Raw genomic sequence first — 17,538 nt, 5'->3', positions numbered from 1 at the left:
TGCACGTATTAATGAATTGGCTACTTTTATGAGTTGACAAAACCTTGGGTAGCAGCAAATATCTTGATGACGATTAATCTATACATATAATAATTCTGTAAAAAATCTGTGTCTGTACATTGAACATATTAAAAAAATAATAATTGGGTGGGGTTTAGAAACAGTATGGAGCACAAATCCAAAAAAAAAAAATTCTGTCTGTTTGTCTGTATGTCTGTTTGTTTGTACACGCTAATCTTCCAAACTACTGAACGGATTTCAATGATTTTTTCTTTTTTGTATCAGTATTAAGCCTGGTCAACTATAATTTATCTTCGAAACTTGAAGACCTGATGCAGAACTCCAACAGACCAACAAAACTATAAGAGATACAAAAATGGTGCCATGGCAAAAATTGTTTCATGTGATGAGCATTTTCAGCTGAGATAATAAATTTTAAGATCTGGAACACCTGATGTGGAACCCCAAGAGCCCAGCTTCTCTGTACCATATACAGGTATGACGTTTTAGCAAAAGTTGTTCAATTTGATAAGCACTTTCTATTGACTTATACAAATTGAAGATCTAAAACACCTGATGTGGAACTCCAGGAGCCCAGCTAGACTATAGCATATGAAGATATGACGTTTTAGCAAAAGTGGTTCAATCTGATAAGCACTCTCTATTGACGTATAAACATCGAAGATCTGGAACACCTGATGTGGAACTTCAAGAGCAATACTACACTTGAAATGAATAGAAATGAATGTTATGAAATATGTATGGTAAATCAAAAAAAGTAATTAGTCCGTCTTTTAGATAACCCTAAAATAATGGACACGTATTTTTCTTTTCTCTCTCTCTCACAAACAAATAATAACGAAGATACAACAACGCTTGAATTTCGTGTTAAGTCACTGCTTAGTACAAATCTTACATACCTAAACGTGGCGTCACGAGCCCCCACTCTCCGACTTTGTTGCGTTAAATCTCATTATTATTTTGTATGTCTCTTCCAGATCTCGGGACTACAGAGTTCCGAATTTTCGGGAGGCAAACGTGGGGCCGAAGCCAACACGCTGAAGCCCTTTTGAGACAACTTTAATGAAATGGTGACACAAAACCGACGATTATCCCTTTATACACTATAGAAATGAACCCAAGGACAATCCCCGGTGGACGTCGTTAAAAAAAGACAATCCCCGGTTCTGTGCTAAACTATTGCTGACTATGGAGGAAAACTACTTGGGCTTTTGTGATGGGATGTTAGTGGATGACAATGTATTAGGTACATGTAAAAATGGCAGGTGGAGACTCGCCACCTCACTTACTGGGCCCCCGGGAACCAGTCACTGAATAGCAACAAGAGGGCAACAGGGACATGAGCGGCTGAAGGGTCGAGTGAGGATACCTCGGCGGACTTTAAACGCAGATTACGCGCTCCCTGTGCTTACCATGAGGCACCTACCCTCCGAGCAGGGCTACTAATCCTGCTCTAGCGACTCCACTCTGGACGGCCAAGCCAAGCCAGAGGCGTGAGACCTACCCCCGTCATGGTTCACTCCGACCGACCGGAGATGGGGGACAGTATACTCTCCCTGGAGAACTCAGTATATATAGCCCCGCAGGGTCGCTACTCCCCGTCATCAGCCTCAGATGTCCTGCGGTGCCTATATCTCATTATTATTGTCGTTATTATCTCAAGAGCCTTTGTCCCAATTATGTTAGGGTCGACTACCAGTCACGATGCAACTGAGTACCAGTGTTTTACAAGGAGCGACTGCCTATCTGACGTCCACAACCCGGTTACCCGCTCAACCCAACACCCCTTGATAAGACTTAATGGCTTCTGACTACCCATAACGACTGCCAAAAATGTTGAATGACAGCCGGAACCTACAGTTTAATATCCCCTCCAAATAACGGTCATTGGTATCCAAAATATACGTAGAAAGTACATACGAACTTAGAATAGTTGCATTGGCAGGCACTTGCCAGACCTGGAATCAAAGACGCACGCTCATACTTGAGAGATTGATTCTCTACCCACTAAATCACCACGACTTCCACTAAGTCACCACGACTTTGTCATCTATTTAATGTTTTTTTACGTAATAATACGTGTAATATTTTTGCCACACGCAACTTTAATGCGGACTAATTAGAATCACAACTCTTATTGATTTCTGACACTTACGCGAATATTAGACATTTTAATAAAACTACTTTTACGGATTTTATCGCGTTATATTAATATTATTTAATCCCGACGTTTCGGATCCTTTACAGCATCCATGGTCACGGGCAGACTAAGGTGTTGGTCGTCTTGATATATCATAGTTTTATTTAAATCACTACTCTTATCCCTTTGGTCACGTCTATTGCGGTTCTCAGCGTTTTGTTTAGTCTGCTGTGCTTTTGCCGTTAAAGTACAAAAATTAAATATATAATAATGTCGGGACACCTTTGTCAGGACACCTTTTCACACACGGTCGGTTAGCCCCATGGTAAGTTATTAATTAACTTGTGTTATGGGTGCTAACACAACTGATAAACTACATATAGCTACATATATATATATTTATAAATACATATTGTAACACCCAGACCACGGCTAACAAGCATGCTTATCACACAAATGTCGATCGAGCCAGGAATCGAACCCGGGACCGCAGGTTCGGTAGTCCAGAATGGTGACCATTGCGCCATCGAGGTCGTCATATATGGAACGTTTCTAATGGTTATGCGTATTCCGTTGTTTTCAAGTCAACGGGCCCTTAAAATTCAATATCAGACTATTCAGATCTTTGATTTTGCTGACCCCGTAGTCGCTGGTATAAGGGACAGGATCCGCGTACGAAGTCGCAGGCAGAAGCCAGTTACGTAATAAGCCGAATGACAAACAATAGAGGGACCACCAATAAATATTTGTTGACACGTAGAAATTATCATTAAATCCGATTTTATGATACGACGCACAAATAACAGTGGAAAACGGCCAACGCATCTTGCTTATTAATGGCCAATTAATGATTAACAAAAACTATGTCTTCCTATCTATTTCGTAGTCTCGTACGTTCGGCATGGGTTCCCAAAAACATCACGTATTTTTCCTTCCATTTGGGAAGGGACATTTTAGGTTTTAGAGAAGCTGATTAACTGAACATATTAACTATTAAGCTCCAGGCAAAGCCACAGCAGGATCCACTGTCTTTACTAGAATATGTCAGTAATGAGTAAGGTGCTAGTCTTTTTTTTGTAAAAAGTCAGTACAAGAATAGAGTTATGGTACATAAGCTAGTTCAAGTAAGTCTTAAGAACCAAAAATTCAAGCATTGTAGATACTTGCGACGTTTGGCAGCTGGTTCGATTGCCAGCTGTTGGAAGTATATTATCATCATCATCAGCCTATCGCAGTCCACTGCTGGACATAGGCCTCTCCAAGTGCACGCCAGAAGCCGAAAATCGATCTCAGTGGAAGTATATGTGACTCAACAAATAGACTAGACACACAAAATATTTTTTTTTTGGGTCAAATGACTAATACCTGAATCATATCATCATAATTAGTGAACAGGTACCAAAAACAATTCTTATCTCACTACTAGAGTGGTAGTTATCAGTTGCTGATAAATGAGTTCGGGTGAATTCAGGTTGGATTACGGCATATGATTAGAGTATAGTATGGTGGTTTAGGTAGAACATACTGTTGCTAAGGGAATAGAACATGGATGGTTTAAGCTATACTAATAAAGGAATCGAAATAGTTTTTTTTTTTTAAGCATATACCTAGGCTGTATTTTTAATTATAGCTACACTAACTAAAAATCTTAAACCAACAATAATAAAATGTTTACTTCATTGTGACAACTTATGGCATCATAAACAATAATGGCCAATAACACACTTATTAATAGTTTATTAAACATTATTTAGAGCACCATAACAGTAGTAATGAAAGTTTTAATGAACTTTAATTTCTCAGAGGAATTCTACAGGCTTATTGTACTTTGGCCCCATTTATTTTGATTGCAACTAGATCAAAGAGGTGTGGGCTTTGCTGCAGAATCTGTTTGTTAAATTAATAACCAGTTTCTTGACTTAATCAGAAAGATTTAACAGAAAATCATCTTTTTTGAAGGTGGGAAATCAGCAAGAGTCCTCCTGCTGTGGTGAATATGCAATTAATTAATGAAAACAGAAATGTATGACTGTGTTACTAACTTACACTATTGATAAAAATACTTTTGCTTATACTGGTTACCAAAAAGTTATATGCATAGTTAACTAATACAAAAATTATTAAAGCAAAAGACCACAAAAATTTTAATTAGGAAATATGTTTAAAGGAAGTTTTAAATAATGATTTATTCAATTTTTTTTTCATTGGAAAAAAATCTTAGTAAGTATTGTTTTTTTTCTCAATCTTAGAAGCTATAAATAGTTCGTTTTTGTTTGTATTGTGAATTACAAAGTAAACACCATTAGCAAAAAAATATATTGTACTATTCTTTCTTAAGGTATGAATCGTTGAATCGTCTGTATCTGGTCTATAGACGAGCCTTATATCCAGTAATGTGTAGTTTGAACGGTTCTCGTCAGCACATTACAGTTATAATATTAAGAGTAAAACGATAGCGAATTCACAATAAGTCCTCACTCTGTACGTTGCCTGGTGGCCTAGCCTTTTATGCCAGATTAATTACTTCCTAACAGTAGATAACGATATATTGATTAAAAGTTTCAGCGATTTACTGTCTAGAATACCGCGGTGGCACTAATAAAATACTTACCGTTTTCATTTTCTTCTTCGGCCGCGATGGTCCGTCCATTTTACGTGATTTCTGGAGAGCACTGATTGTGACACGAGCACTTGTGTGTAAGAATCAATTCGTTTTAATTTATTATTTATAAATACCGCATAGTATAAAGGTGCAAATAAGTTTTTGACTGGTATCAGTGATAGCGGATTATCAGACTTGCACACAATAGGGATGGGCAGCCAGGGGAAGCGGGGGGATTTAATTTACATAAATTGACAGCAGACATGACATTGACAGCTTTATGTCACTCAATCTATGTACAAAGTCAAGTGGTAACAAAAATAAAGATGCCAACGCAATGAAAACACATAATTTGTTTTAGGAATCTATTATCGTGACAAAGAAAAATGAAGATTTTTATTAAAATAAACTTAATTAGAAATATTCACGTTTTCCGTTTATAAAAATGACCATATAGTCTATGCTATGATTTTAGCTTTTTACTAATTACAAATGGCCGATATCAATTTTGTTGTCATCAAAGGTATTCTTTTTTGTGTCAATAATATTGTCTAAAAAAACGTCCACAACTGCAAATTATTACACCTTGCCTAGATTTTACATAAATGAAACCTTAGGAGACAACCACATCGTATATAAATAATTCTAGTTTGAAAAGAAAATTGGCTTGAAGATACGTAAACCCGATATTTTATGGAGGTTTAAAGTTATAAAATTATAACAAGATGCCCGCTGTAACTTCCACTACGGTGGAGGAGCAAAATGAAGCTGATCAGAAGATGTGGAGCGCCCTAAAGCGCTATATCATACGTGAAAGGCAAAGGAAGAAAGAAGGTAATCTTGCTATGTTCTGTTTGGCTTAAACTTTTTTCTATAAGAATTAACGTATTAAAGCTGTTTTATTACTTACCATAACAAGTTTAGTATATTTATAACATTATTAGAGCTTATTTTGTCTTCATCTAATAAGCAGCAAGTCGATAATTACTTCTATTTGTTTATTATTTTCTTCTCAGTTGACAAGAGATTGTATTTACTGCACAATTCCCAAGTAGGCCAATAAAGGGGCAGACAATAAGTCAATAATATTTATTTTCAGAATATGAGGCTGAGGTAGAAGAGGAGCGACTTCGCAAGGAAAGAGAAGCAAGAGAGAGACAGGATGTTATGACTCTCGGTAAGTTATTATACAAATCTTTATGGTTACTGCAGTTGATAATTATGAAATACGGTAAACTTAATTGTTGTTGTTTTTTTATAGATATGTTATAATGTTATTAAATTAACTTTTATTTCTAACATTTTGTGTAAACTTAATCTCAACAAGTATTTGTTTTTGTACATAAATTGCTTGAACCATCTTTATAAAACAAACCACAGTAATGATCACTATCTATATAAACATCTTATATCTATTTTAAATAATTTCAGAGGAAACAAAAGAACAAATTGAACAATTGGAACAGAAACTCAAACAGTTAGAAAAAGAAAAACAGCAATTATTCATGCAACTCAAAAAAGTATTAAATGAAGATGAAATCAGGAAGAGACAGCAACAGAAGGAAACTAAGTGAGTATGGGAAACCTGTATGTTTTTGTTCTAAAACTGTATTTTTGTTTATGATTTGCCTTTATGATTTTGAACAGCCTTTTTGATCCTTTTTGTAGTACGAGGTGAGAAGTGGCTATTATTGATCAAATACGGAACCATAATTGGCAGTCGGTTAAAAAAAACCTTGAGTCTCGCTTATGAGCTAAGACCATAAAAATCGTGTAACTAAAGGCATAGACAAAAAGAAACAAAACTAGCAAATTACTAACCCAAAAATACTAACCACTATCACTCTGTAGACAAACTAATATAACAAAAAAAACAAAACAGCGACTTTTCCAGCGAGATGCAATCTATGAAGATGCAGCCGATGGGGGGCAATATTCAGATACCAATGTTCCCCATGCCAACGTCTACGGGACAAGGAGAGCCACCGCCAACGCAGGGACGCCCTCCACCACTTACTTCACATATGATGACCAAGGTATAAGTAACTTTATTAAAATTCATCATCTATCATCAAACTGCTTGTATTAGCATCATTTTAAAACCAAACATCTTAGTACAGCATTTTGTGAATTGATTTTTATACTTGGTAGTTTACATCACATCTAATATTTCATTGTCATTCTTATGCCATTGTAATTAGGTTCAATTTAGCATAAATCATACATCACTTTAAAAAATGGCATGCTGCCTACACAGAAAGACGGAACCACTAATTTGCTCTTAACTGTACTCTATGGCTCATAAAACAGCAAAGAACTTTTTGCAGGTTGTCAGACTAAATTCATTATGACAGCTATACAATTAGATTAAATACACATTAGAAGTATGTATGATCATTGCTAGTTCACCATCACCACAAACCCCCCACTAGTTGCACTTGTTTGTATTATCGTGTTTATTCTCCTTTGTTTAAGCATAAGCACTCAAACCACATGTTGTTCCCACAACAGCCAACGATAGTGCGTGGTCCCATACAGTCGGGAGTGAAGAGACCAAGAAGTCCATCCCCAACTTACGCCCTCTATGCTCATCGGTTGCATCAACCGCCTATGAAGCATCAACAAGTTTATTCAGATCACAGTGAGTTTTTTGGTTGTTTTGGTTTTTAAATTAGGTTTGAAAACTTTGATTTGCTCAGCGAATTGAAGTTTATATTTGGGTTTAGATATATAAAAAGCAGTCATATTATATCCATCATAAAAATATTGATACATTTAGGTACCGACAGGTACCTATAGGTATATGATGTAAATAACTGTTAAACCTCTGGATTTATATAATTGTTCCAAAGTGACCAGTTTTCAAAAATAAGTATGCCCATTTTTATACAGGCATGAATTATAAGCAGTGCGCAAAAAAAAACTGGTGGTCCAGAATCGTCAACAGAACATTTCTGCATCATCAGCAAAAAAAAATTTTCATTCTTTTGTCCGCCCTAAAATCAGCAAAATATGGATACCAACTATTCTTACGCGCGCCGAGCGGAGCTCCGTCAGTAAACCGGTTTCGCGTTGCCGCCGTGCATACTATGACGACTGTGACCGTACTATCGGTTACAAAATAAACATCTTTCGATATCAATAACTTTTTTTTTTGTACTAAAACACTACAAAATTAAAAATTATCTATAAAAAATATTTAACTATAAGTTGACAAAGTTTGCGCACTGGATAAAATTCATTCCTGAATGTTCTATTAAAAATAATTATCTAATAAAAAATATTACTGTAGCTTTTGCCATAAAAAGTTTCTGTCAGACAAGACAAATCTAAGTAGAAAAACAGAACGATTTCACGCAATTTAGAATTATCATCCAATTCGTCCTCTTAATATTATTAAGAGGACGAATTGGAAATTTTGGCGCCAAGGATCTCAATTTTTCTCAGTAAATACAAAACGGATCAAAATACAACTTGGTTACCTGAAAGTTCATGATATAAACCTTATTTTGTTAGACTTCAAAACATGATTAGGTAACTTTTATAACAGAGAAAAATATATCAAACATACCTCTTTTTAAAAAGAGATTCACATATTATGGGCAAGCTGGACCGATTTAAGCCTCTTGACTTTTTTAGTAGTTGAGTATATACATACTCTTTAAAATTGTAGAAGGATTTTTTATCAAATTATCATTTCTAAATAATAAAATTATAAAACCATTTTGTTGCTTACGACTTTTAGTTATTAGCTAGCGCGCGTATTGTAATCCTCGCCCCGCTCAGACGCTCCGTCCCCTCTTGGCCCCTTAGATGCGCGTGCCGGTTATGGAATTATTGTTTACCAATTCGTCGCCTTAATTAAGAAACCTACTTATATGTATATATTTTAGGCATAATTATGCTAAATAGGCAGAAATATATTTTCGTGTATTTATTTAAATTATATTTGTAACGTATGTATTATACAAATCTTTTGCAGAAGTAGAAGATGGCCGCATGGGCCGTCAGATGGCCCGCGCAGTACTGTGGAACAGTGAGTTGTTTTGCTGACTGTACTGTCATTGTGTCTGTCGCTTCTCATTCTCATGCTTTACTTACATTTCACAAGTATTATCGTCGTATTTGGTCATAAAGTAGATATGCTGTCATTACATATTATAGCAGTATATTTTCTGTCATGGAAAAAATTGGCATTACAATAACAGATGGAGTTCCACTGTCAGAACTAGTCTCGCTTTCAACTAATGGTATTAGTCGTTGTCTATAGCAGCTACTTCTTCTATTCTTTAAAGTCAGACCTTAGATTGTGTGTGTGTGTGTGTGTGTGTGTGTGTGTGTGTGTGTGTGTGTGTGTAGTGAAATAAAATTGTGTGTGATCAAACATTTGTGAATAGAGAGAGGGTGAAATTAAACATAAATAACTATGTACATACCAAATGGTACAATTTTGTGTATTGAAAGAAAAAAAAAAACATAGCTTTCTGAGACATCTGCTGATGAAACTTTCGCACTGTCAGTAACACTGAATTTGTCTTTCAGTTGCTAACTCCTATTTTAATCTCTCATCTAACTGCTAGAAATATTTTTCATTTCTACTAATCTCATTAATTTTGGTGTCGACATTGTTGCATGGAGTTTATTTTGTGTGGTCCTGTAGTTACTACTTAGTTCTATTTGTATAGTCACTGTTTTTAGAATAATAATAAATAGAATGGGCTGTGCGTTTTCTTTCAGCAAACGCATGCAGACTTACACGTTTGGTGATGTATCCTATTCCATTTATTTCACACAGGTGTTCCTGAATGGTATTTTAGTCTTTTGGAAACTATCTATTACTAATTCCAAATCTCATTACCAGAACCATCTCAATACGGCTCAAACGTGGGCGGTTCATCTGTATCCTCAACCGCGTACTACGCGATGCCAAGCTCCGGCGTAGTCGGCGTAGTAGGGGAGAGGCCGCCCCCCCTACTCTACGCTCACCACGCTCACACCCCCCATACGCCCCACACGCCGCATCACGCGAACCTCATGTATGCGCCCGCGCCGCAACCGCCGCAGTTGTACTTAGATATGTTGAAGAATAGAGATGGACAGCAACATCAGGAACAGAAGAAGGAGGCGCAGGTACGTGGGTATTAGATGTAGTAAAAACTGTTTGTGATAGATTTTGCAGGTAATTATCAGATGACCAGTTTGACGTTGAATAACCCAGATTATAGAAGATACAATAAGCTTTCTCATAATCTACACACAATGTAGATGCCTGAAACTGGTCCAGCCCCGGATCTAGGGGGGGGCAAACCGGGGCCTGTGCCCCGGGCGGCAAATTTAGGGGGCGGCAAAACTCACACTTCACAGACCAATGGATAACTAATTTTGACCACGGAAAAATTAACGGTTAAATAAAAATAGCACAAGTACAGCCATTTCATGGCCACATCAACTTGACCGATACCCTGAGCGCCGAGTGAGACATGCTGCATGACTGCACGAACATTTATTATTCACGAGGCGAAGTTTTAGCAAACTAAAAAATTATTTGCGATCATCTATGAGCCAGGAATATCGCATATTTATTTTTATTTTAAATCTTACATTACAGATTACTGTAATAGTTACCTACAGCGCCATATTAACCTATGGTGCAAGGTGTGCGAATAACCCGGGCGCCTCGGTCTCAGGGGCGCCCCGGGACGCCCCACCACCAGGAATTTTGGATGAAATTACACCCGTTTGATAAGGAAGTTCCACATTGTATCACGATACTGACAAGCGAAGTTCCTAAAAAAGTCGCCTTCGCTTTGTTTGATTGATCATTTTGATTATTTTTAAACGGTTTTATTTAGCTCACCCCGTTTGTTTTATTTATTATTTATTCATTCTTGGGTCAAATTTAGAAATTAAAATTTCAGGGCCTTCCTGTTGTCAGATTGATCTGAAATTTGGTACACACCTTTAATTCCGATGACAATACAATATCAATCAATAACATTGTAAATCCAAGATGGCCGCCGGTACAAAATGGCGGATTACATATTTTTCCACAACCCCCTCAATATGGGTATCAAATGAAAGGGCTACTCAAGTAGAATACTGTCAGCAACCCCAACGGGGCCCAACAGGGCCAAGGCCTGCCTGGGCTGCGGGATTGTCCTAAAGAGTTACCGTGGTCGTGGTACATAAAAGGCCTACGACGAAAAACAACGGTTTTTAGTCAGTAAGAGTCTAGCACTCCCTCACCGCTGCTAACCCATGTATAGAATGAAGAATATTCGGTAGGCATTTTCATTAAATACTAAAAACTAGATAATAAAAAATCGGTAAAAAAACTTTTAAGTTAAACGGTTTTATATCTTATGTGCACTGAAAAATAAAAAATAAAAAAACAGTTACTTACCTATAAACCTACGTAGGTGGTCCCGGTCATATAAGACTAAAATAAAAACGTGGGGCCCTCTGAAATCCTACTTATGGCAAAGCATATCTTTATACTTTGGTAGATCGTGAGCTCGGCGTTCGCTGATGAAGCCGCTACGGCTGATAATTGATTGTCAAAATCTCCAGTTATGATTATAGTAAGTCGATGCAATCCACACCTATTATACCTCTAGCTAGAAGAAAGTATTACAACAATAGTTACGGAATGGGCCCCACATTTTTATTTTAGTCTAATATGACCGGGACCACCTACGTAGGTTTATAGGTAAGTAACTGTTTTTTTATTTTTTATTTTTTACTTTTAACATCCTCCAACTAAGTAAAAAAATTCTCGCTCGCTACGCTCGCGGTTAAATGACAATGTATGTCCTGTTTTTCTGATTGTTTATTATTTTTATTGACTCGGTCGTCGGTCATTGATTCGGTCTCTAATCACGTTTTCTTTTTATTTGTACGTAATTCCCAGTTTAATTTGTGAGTCTTGTCAGTGTACTTGATCAGGTAATTTTGTGTCATAGGCTCAAAAAATTTCGCGCTCGCTTCGCTCGCAAAATATTGTACATACATTGCCTTGATAACTTTGTAAGTCAAGTCCACACTGTCTTATCTTTTATAAGTCAAATGTAGAAAGGATGTTTTTTATGGAGTCCTCAAAACCACAAAAAGTTTGCGCTTCCGACTGCTTGTTACTTTACAGCGCTTTTGAAAAATTTATTAACTTTTTGTGTCCCAAAATTGAAAAATTTGCGCGCTCGCTTCGCTCGCGCTACTTTTCACAATTGCATTGCTCTGTCTCGACTTTCATAACTTAAACCTGGCCAACAGTTTGAGCCTACAATGAATTGGACACATTTTTTAAGTCCTTTACCTACCAAAAAAGTGCACTTCATTCGAACGTTCTTATTTATATTCCTTGTAACTACTGTAAGTACTTCAATACATAGTTGGCGCTCGGGTGATTTTTTTATTTTATTTTTTTTATTTATTCCTTTATTTCAGGCAACTAGGGCCCATAAAAATACAAATACACATATATCGTACATTACAATACTTATAAACTAATACATAAAAATTCACCATATCAATATATATATACAATACTATATCTATAAAAACTTAAACATACTATAAATACATAACAAATATTCTTAAAACTAATGCACACGATGTGTCGGCGTCGTGTTACGCTGACTGGTGTCACGTAGCCGGCCACGAAACCGGCGGTACAGAACACCCTTCGGCCAAAAATCTTCCTTGAGGACCTTCTCGAGACCTTGTGTCGGAACACGCACCACGAACGAGTTAAAATGATGAATGATGCACCCAAGCGCTACATGAGCTAGAGACGGCCCTGCCTGCCTACATATTGATAGCTAATATTATATAGATGATAAAGGTGAAAATAAACATAAGTAGGTAGGCGGGGCGGCATTTTTCAGTTTTTGCCCCGCCTAATAAAAATTGAAGATCCGGGGCTGAACTGGTCTGAAGATTTGGTGAAATCAATACCTAGATTTAGATACAAAACATAAATGAAACACATTTATAACAAAAATATTCTTAGTAATCAGTCATAGTTGACCGGTTTACACCATATTACCAAGAGAAACTTACTAATAATTTCTCATAAACCTCTTAATTTTATTAAAATCAACAACACTCATCAAAGACACACTAATACATAACAAAACCTCCCCACACTGTTGTCAGCCGCAAGTGCTAATCGGACTCAGCGAGGCCCACCACCCTTCAGTAAGCAGTGGCGTTGCTTACGCGCAGCCACCCGTCTCCCGCCATCTCTCCATCCACCCGCCGCCGCAACATAACAATATGCAGGTAAATAACATTCTAATCTTAGTATAAATAGAACATCTTCCAAATTCAAATCAGCCTGCATTATGGTTCTTTTTTTGCGCAATGTTGGCAGGTATTGTGAATTTATTTTTTAATAACCTATTCATCCTCTTTTTTTCTAGATTGTATATTCTAATCCCTCTCTTTATAGTTCTGTATTTATTTTTGTACTATCCTACTCTAGTCTAGCTCAATATAGCTCTTTTCTATTTATCTATTAGTGAGTAGTTTCTTCTGACTATAGTTTATTTTACATTATAATTATAAATATTTCTAAGTATTACCCTAAGTAGTACCCCTATTTATTTGATCTTGCTCCATTTATTTTGCATTTTTCTGACTTTATTCTGGGACAAGATATGGTTTTATAATCCAATAGGGATTAACTCAAGTAAAAAAATATATTATTCTCATCATTTGAACCATGTCTGGTTGCAGTGTCTTGCATGACCAACCTAATGAGCTCACCTAATTACAGTGTAAATTATCATCCATAAAATTCGGGTTCGAATCCCGAACATAAATTGCTTCATTTATAACAATATCTCTAAGTAGCTTGCGCTAATGGGACCTTCATCAAAAAGTATAAATAATAATATGTCTTAAATGAATAAGTACCGAAAAAATATAATTCATATAGGTAGGGGGTAATCATGCTAAGTGATATTAATCAGCTAGTGATATTAATCAAATTCGCTTGTAAACTTATGAATGCAACTAGCTGTTAAATAGGACTATTTTATATTATACTTTATAGTGGGTTACAGTGGGGGCAAACATAATGAAAATAACAACTTATATCTCCTTGGATAAAACCTCCTTGAATTTTGGTTCCAAAAAGTTCCATCATTAAAAAGTTTCCAATCCCTGATCGTTGCATCCCGCTGTGACCCCGCGTAATGTGTGCCTACCTTAACATTTTGTTACAAGTTGAATATAATTTTAATGCTACTGGATATATCAGAACAAAATAGAACGTAGCGGCTTTCCTACTCGCAAAATTTGTAAGACTCTTTTATTTATCTTGTCGCTCGTTGTCCTTTACGAGGTGAGCAGACATTGAGCATAGCGAATTCATTCAATATTAATGTTAATTATATTAAGTGTTGGGTTTATTAATCACAATTTTGTTGGATTCATGTGTAGAAGAAATTAATGCTAGTTGCTCACCTCAATATAAACACAGCGTAAGGACAACGAGCTATTGTGTTGTCCTTTGAAAAAACTTGCCCCTGCTACAGGTCTAGGGCATAATTGTGATTTTTAAACCCAAACTAGGTTGTAAATATCTTTGAACTGCTCACCTTGCAAGAGATTAAGAGCTTGAAGATATAAAAATTGCATTATCTGCTTGACAAAAATAGTAATTATGCCCCAGCAATTCAAATTGAACATGAATGTGTGTGTTTTTCAATGGTTTAAACCTTTTGACTGCCCCTGGCTCGACTTGAGGTCGCCAATTTGACAAAATTTATCAACATTTTTCACGAATGAATTATTGCTTTTATTTGCATGCCCTACGAATTATTTCACACTTTCAAAGCATCTTCTAACTTAAATGTGGCTTCGATTTTCAAACAACAATTGGACGTAATTTGGTGGTCAAAAGGTGTGTTAAAAAATGGTTGCTGATGTATGAATTTTGTTCAGACGGCCAAACCGGGCAGTATTACCCAAGGATACCCAGTGCAGCAGTCGAGCAGCGTGCAGAGCAACATATATCCGAACCGGCATCGCTATTAGCTAGTAATAATCCGTCGGCAGGCCGGCAAGCAGCCGCCCTAGCCGCGGCCGCGCGGCCCTGCCCGCGCCCCCCCAGGGTTCACCACATGAAGCACATACTACTCAGGGCTCTTATGCATGAGCTGTTGAAGAAATAGATGCCTTACGATTTTTTTATTGGCTGCGTTTGATATATTAAAAAAAATATATTTTGTGCTGTTTTGTAGCCAAGTTTGAGTTTATAGGTAAGGTAGATTGCAAAATTCAGTTGCCATAAAAAGTATTTTAAAAACTGCAGCATATACAAAGATCCCATCTGAATGTGTTGGCTGCAAAACGTACCTATTTTGCTAATATCTACATTTCAAAAAGGTCTAAAGCTATATATTGGGTGTTCCTAATTGCAAGATTCACATTCGGAAACAATCAAAGTGGTTTATAAAATTTACATCGGTCGAGCCTAAATTATACTCGTGATCTGACGTCTAGGACTTGTCGATACCTAACTGTTTTTCTACAATATTTGCTTCATTGAAATATTTGAAATACATAAATATCCGTGAATTTCATTTGTATTCACTTCAACATCTCATGTATACCGTGATGTGAACAGTGACAAAGACAAGTTTAGGTTGTGCAGTGAACAACTGTTTTAGTGCAAAAACAATATCCTGTACAGTGAGACTATATTTTTGTGGGCAACGAAATATGCACCTTATGTATCTGTATATAGAATACATTTTAAATCTGACTCAATATTCAATTATAAAACTTCAGTATAAAATATAATCTGTATTTATAATAGCTTCAAATAAGGACAAATGAATACATAGAGGACATATTTCTAAACATACTGCAGACAAAGTAGAACAGAAGCTAAATCTTTAAATACTTCAGATGCGTTCTAGAATAAATGGCCCAGATGGAAATATACACAGCAAATATACTATGATGTGCAATACTTACGAATTATTTGTGCAGAAGGGACAATAAAGTATTGGAGTGTCGATGACTGTTTTTTTTACCTATTGGACATATCTAGTTTGTGTCTCTTGTTCTAGAAACCACGAGTGGTATATTTTGTTGCCGACAAAACACATAATTATATATTTTAAGTTATTCAATGTATATGATGTACCTACTATAAACTATACAGACATAAATAAAAAAATTTATAAGAAGTAAGAAATTGTAAACAAAATAACAACAAAAAAAGAAATATAATTGATGTGAAAATGGTAGAAGTTTAATAAGTAGAATACAACTGTAAGTAGCAGATTGTCTAAGTATACTACATTTTTGAAAGTCCTCGATAAAGATTGTATCAAAAATAGTGTTAGAATATTACGATTACAGTATGATAAGCATGCAAATATAATAATTAATCATATTTTCAATGGAAGCTTGTAACTTGACGTCTAAATTACATACATTTTGCTCTATGTCAGCTTTACTCAAACTTTTCTCGACAACTTTTTAGTGTTATTAATTTAATCTGTTTAGACATGTAAATATAATTTTAAGTTTTATAGATCTTAAGTTTATGTATATAAACGATTATTGATTTTTATAGTTTGACCATAAAATCTATTGTTGTTCATAGGAAAGTTGAGTAACGCTGATTATTATGAAATCTTGTTACTTATAAATAGGAATGGAATGTGCAAGATTTTTAAAACCATTAGTAGTAACTATGCAGTATTGCACTGAATGTCATTCTTCAAAATATAATCTTGATCAAAACAGGCTCTGAAAATGTCTTAAGCTAACACTGTATGAAGTTAATAGTTTAAGGGCTGATTTTTCAATCATCAGTTAACTTCTATCTGAGGAATAAATATGGCGGTTTGACATATTTTCCATACTAAAGCTGTCAAAACGTTAAAAATATTCCTCAGATAGAAGTTATCTGGCGATTGAAAAATCAGCCCTTAAAAAAGCAAAGCTTTCAGAATCATGTCTGTAATTTACTGTAATTTTACTATCGAATTTGTATCAGCTACTTCTTGATGAAATAAAAAAGTAGATACATAAACGGTTGTTTTATTGACCCATGCTGCTTTACCACCTATTGACCTATGTTCAAATCGAAATTAATACAATAGGTACTCACACCTTGCACTGCTCGCGTCCGTTGAGGACTATAGAGCTCTGTCGGGCTCTAAGTAGCCTCCTTCAAGATGCTTCATTTTAAAATTGTGCCAGCATGCTAATGTGACAGAAGGAGCATTAAAAAATAATTTGTCATACCATTTGACGTTTTATTTTAAAGACACTTTCAGATAGACCGGTAAGCAAACATAAACACAACCTTTATAGAAGTTATAAAATCCCATGTGAGTACTGCTCTACTTACCTACTTATATTTAGTGTTATTACTTACCTAATTAGTTGAAACACTTAGGTACTTAACTGTTTGATGTACATACTTGCACTATTTCTGTTCCTAAACTTGTAAGTAAATAGCGAGTTTGTCAGTTCTTTTTCTTTTATTTACTTGCTCGCAGTGCAATATTATCTATAAATAAATGAAAACTTTAATAGAAATTAAAATACCTGCCTACCTACATATTGATAGATATTACTGCGTCATTAGGTAATATTTCAGAAATAAACTTTCATTCCCATTTTAAATCAATTAATAAATCCCTATTGTCGTTCCCTCTGACCCTGAAAGTCCCAGGGGAGACAGATGCATATATTTCCCCCCATGATTGCCAGTGCATCGAGATTAAACAAATGAATGGGAGGTGGG

At 35.8% G+C, this 17,538-nt stretch overlaps 2 protein-coding genes across 4 annotated transcripts in view; one reads left to right on the top strand and one right to left on the bottom strand.

The window, feature by feature from the left end:
- LOC124630395 (bifunctional 3'-phosphoadenosine 5'-phosphosulfate synthase) overlaps positions 1 to 4,989 on the bottom strand; it is a 34,226-nt gene extending 29,237 nt beyond the window's left edge. The window contains exon 1 of the mRNA XM_047164274.1: positions 4,773 to 4,989. Within this exon, the coding sequence (XP_047020230.1) occupies positions 4,773 to 4,811 (39 nt within the window). The 5' untranslated portion in view covers positions 4,812 to 4,989. The remainder of the gene's footprint in view (positions 1 to 4,772) is intronic.
- A 213-nt stretch (positions 4,990 to 5,202) lies between these two features.
- LOC124630410 (mediator of RNA polymerase II transcription subunit 15) lies at positions 5,203 to 15,974 on the top strand. 3 transcript variants are annotated; one of them, XM_047164307.1, is made up of 9 exons: positions 5,203 to 5,597; positions 5,863 to 5,940; positions 6,195 to 6,333; positions 6,658 to 6,799; positions 7,239 to 7,404; positions 8,746 to 8,799; positions 9,625 to 9,893; positions 12,918 to 13,043; positions 14,712 to 15,974. In XM_047164307.1, the coding sequence occupies exons 1-9, from the start codon at positions 5,489 to 5,491 to the stop codon at positions 14,802 to 14,804; spliced, it is 1,176 nt and encodes a 391-aa protein (XP_047020263.1). In that variant the 5' UTR covers positions 5,203 to 5,488; the 3' UTR covers positions 14,805 to 15,974. The 3 variants fall into 3 exon arrangements, with proteins under 3 accessions (XP_047020263.1, XP_047020261.1, XP_047020264.1); XM_047164305.1 differs by having other exon boundaries at positions 5,213 to 5,597; positions 6,646 to 6,799; XM_047164308.1 differs by having other exon boundaries at positions 5,245 to 5,597; positions 6,646 to 6,799; positions 7,275 to 7,404.
- Positions 15,975 to 17,538: the final 1,564 nt, after the last annotated feature.

This window comes from Helicoverpa zea, chromosome 5 (genome assembly GCF_022581195.2).
Source record: "Helicoverpa zea isolate HzStark_Cry1AcR chromosome 5, ilHelZeax1.1, whole genome shotgun sequence".
Taxonomy (NCBI): domain Eukaryota; kingdom Metazoa; phylum Arthropoda; class Insecta; order Lepidoptera; family Noctuidae; genus Helicoverpa; species Helicoverpa zea.
Note: the sequence above shows the minus strand (reverse complement) of the source record. Positions and strands in the feature narration are given on the sequence as shown.